The 3,283-nt window shown below is 48.1% G+C and overlaps 1 protein-coding gene across 1 annotated transcript; it reads left to right on the top strand.

Annotated features, from left to right (window-relative positions):
* Positions 1-1,162: 1,162 nt before the first annotated feature.
* AOL_s00054g391 (uncharacterized protein) lies at positions 1,163-2,962 on the top strand (the record flags this gene model as incomplete). The annotated part of the gene is made up of 2 exons (XM_011121707.1): positions 1,163-1,194; positions 1,285-2,962. The coding sequence occupies 2 exons, from the start codon at positions 1,163-1,165 to the stop codon at positions 2,960-2,962; spliced, it is 1,710 nt and encodes a 569-aa protein (XP_011120009.1).
* Between the last annotated feature and the right edge of the window lie 321 nt (positions 2,963-3,283).

The following is a 3,283-nucleotide window of genomic DNA, read 5'->3' as shown; positions in this document are numbered from 1 at the left end:
TTCCCGGTACCAGCATCTGCTAGACGCAAGGGCTGAACAATCCTAGACGCTAGACTGCATATGTATATTTGCTGCTCACTTCACTGCACTTTCCATCTGACCTAACCGTGGCCCTTCCGAAAATACCACTTGGTGTTTTTCTTTTTCCTTTTTTTTTCTTACTTGCTTTCTTTCTTAAGTTTCTTTCTCTCCAATTATATCTGCGACTCCAAAGATCGATCCCCTCAGCCAGAATACAACCTATCTCGAGAGCTTCCTAGAAGTACATTGATCCCTCGAACAGATCGACATCGGGGCCGAGTGATAGGGCGGCTTCAAGCTCACGCTACAGTATAGCTAATACCTCGTCGTGTTATATTTAACAACCACTCTGCTCGAACTAACGCTCTCGACTTCACTCCTTCTGCCGCTTACCCCTCCCCCAAATCTTGAGCCTGGACCGCCTGTGATTGGTCCAATTGGGAGCAGGTTTCTCTTGCGCCAAGCTCACCAACCTGTCAACCTGCTCAGTCGCCAGAGCACTTTTTCTCCTACTTTTCTTCTCATCCAGACCCCGTTTGCCTCGTAGCATTTCGGACACTCGACGATCTCGCTGCTGCTGACTCCGGCGGCGTGTAACAACCCTCGTGGGAGCCTCGCGCCGAACAAACGCCTCGTAGCGCAGTAGAAACATTCTCTTAACCAGCTCAATTTACTGTCTCATCGACTTTTCCCTACGTCTAGTCGGTAGCTTTATATATATCACGAAATCGACGCACCGATCCTCCTTTGACCTCCGGGGCGTTGTGATCGGCCTGTCCGATTACCGTTACTGGTTTTCTCTGATCGCCCAGCAATCACAATTGAGTTCATTGCATTGCAATATTGAATATTGCTTTATCCAGTTACATCGTTCTATTTTTATAAAGCCACACACCCGCTTTATTTGGCATCATTTATTCTTCTTGTTCTCTTTATAGAACTATTTAGAACCACGAACACGGTACTCCGTACCGTTCAAGTTCGCCCATTCTATACCGGAATCAACCTCTAGCCTCTGCGAGGTCCACTCCCTACCCCACGATACAAGCCTTCGGGCTTGTATACTACCGGCTAATCATATATATATATATATATATATACGTATATAGTTGTAGCCTGTATAAACAGTCTCTATTCAGAAATGCCTATCTTAAATGGTGTCAAATTTGCCTGGTACGTGCCCTCCCTCTTTGTTCTTCATCAATTATTCGAACGAAATCATATAAAAAGCATAGATACTAAATTGGCTGTGACACAATCTAGTGAGCCGTGCATGAGGGGCCACAGATCGTCAAAATGTACCCATTCGGACCGAATTTTAATAAAAGTCCGCAAACCGGGCCGACCATTATCCTCATGTCCGCATGAGGCCGGCACCTGCAGTTGCGAAATTGCCAGTGTGGCTATTCCGAAATCATCAAATAGTTGTCCTTGTGGAACACCTGACGGAAGAGTAAAAAAAGAGGACAAAGGCCCGAAGGTGAGGGGTGTTTCACACCTCTCATCCATTCCCTCTACGCCGGTCCAGCAGGCTCCTATGGCCCCAAGCTTTGGTTTCCCGGGTGGTTTTTTATCGCCCGGCATCGAAAACCCGAACGATTTTATGTCTGGTATAGATCCTCAGATGTGGCCACCGGGAGGTTTTAATGGCATGAACCCTCTAGACCCTTTTGCAGCACCATTAGACCTCGGTACCCCGCAATTCTTCCCACCCGGCCCACCACAACCAACTGGTCTTCCGTCAGTTCCCATCGTCAAGGCCCCATCATCGAAAAAGAGTTGTTGCAAGCCTGAACCTGGGAGTATGGATCCACAGAGCTTCATGGACGCCGCAGCGGCCGGATTTCCTGGTCTTCAACCTACGCAGTTACCTCCAAATAATCAATATGGGGATTTCCAAATACCAAAAGAGCAAAAGACCCGTCGCCATACTACTGAAATGTACCCTCGTAAACGAGCATCCGTTGGAACATACCCCGACGGCGATATGAGGCAGTTTGGGCCCCACGGGCCGGATGGACGCAGTACTAGTGTTCCAAATGTCCCTTTAATGGGCGCTCAGATGGTCCCCGGTATGCAGTACGGACCACAACAAGGTGATCCCATATCACTTGACACTCAGGACCCGGATTACACGATTTACTCGACTCGCCGATTCAATCAACGACAAGTTAATTATATGAACGCTATAAGGGAGGCGCATGAAAGGCAACTACAGGAGGAGGCAGACAATGCTCGAAGAGCCAGTCAGGCTAGTGAGCATGCAAGGAAGATAAGCGGGGGTTGCTGCGCTCCCCCTGATCCCGCAATGCCATACGCTCTACCTCATGGTCAAGACTGTGGTTGTGGTCCCAATTGCAGCTGCGTCATGTGTATCACGCATCCGTATAATAACGCCACTGTCGAGTATATTAGAAATATACATCAAACCATGCAAACACCGGAGCAAAGCTCAGAAGAGCATTCTCCTTCTACCATAGGGTTTTCGCACTCCGTTTCCGGGGCCGAGTTCCCATCTACTGGAGGTGTCGGCATGTTTGGTGATGCTGTGCTAGATAATATATTGGATGACAAAGATATGCTAAGCATGCAGGGGAACCAGCTCTCACCTTCTGCATTTATTCAACTTGATTACAACCTAGGAAATTGCTCTCAGCACAACGGAGGGTGCATGTGCGGCGACGGCTGTCAGTGTATCGGCTGCCTGACTCACGGAGGACATAACGGCGTCCCCTTCCATAGCGACCCAGACGGAAGTCTACTCACACAATCTCTATCTGAACACCCTCTTGAAGAAGCCCAAGCGAACGTCCAAAACGATAATTTATCACTCGATGAGCAAAAAATAAACGACAATTCCGATGGAAGCATTTGGAAGACGGAAGACTCATCTAGCAGTTCTGGGATCCGACAGGCAAACCGTAAAACAACCGGGAGTTAACAAAAATGAAGTGGCCCTGCAGTGGACTCTTTCAGATCATTTTGCGGGGCCTTTTTTTTTTTTTTTTTTTTTTTTTTTTTGGATATTTCTCCATTTTTAAATCGTGGCTCGGGATCTTCGCCAGCTCATTAGCGGGTTTGGCAGCAGGCCGCTTGGGGGATAGAACGTACAGATACTATACTTCATAGGAGCTCGTTCCATCTATCCCCCCCGCCTGGGAGCCGGTATTATATAACACACGCACAGTCACCCACTATCACGATCACATCACAACTTTACCTGGCGTTTGGGTCAGGATCGGGTTTAGAGTACTTTGGGGAA

The sequence above is a fragment of the Orbilia oligospora genome (assembly GCF_000225545.1).
Source record: "Orbilia oligospora ATCC 24927 unplaced genomic scaffold scaffold00054, whole genome shotgun sequence".
Classification (NCBI taxonomy): Eukaryota; Fungi; Ascomycota; class Orbiliomycetes; order Orbiliales; family Orbiliaceae; genus Orbilia; species Orbilia oligospora.
This window is presented reverse-complemented; position numbering and strand designations above follow the sequence as displayed.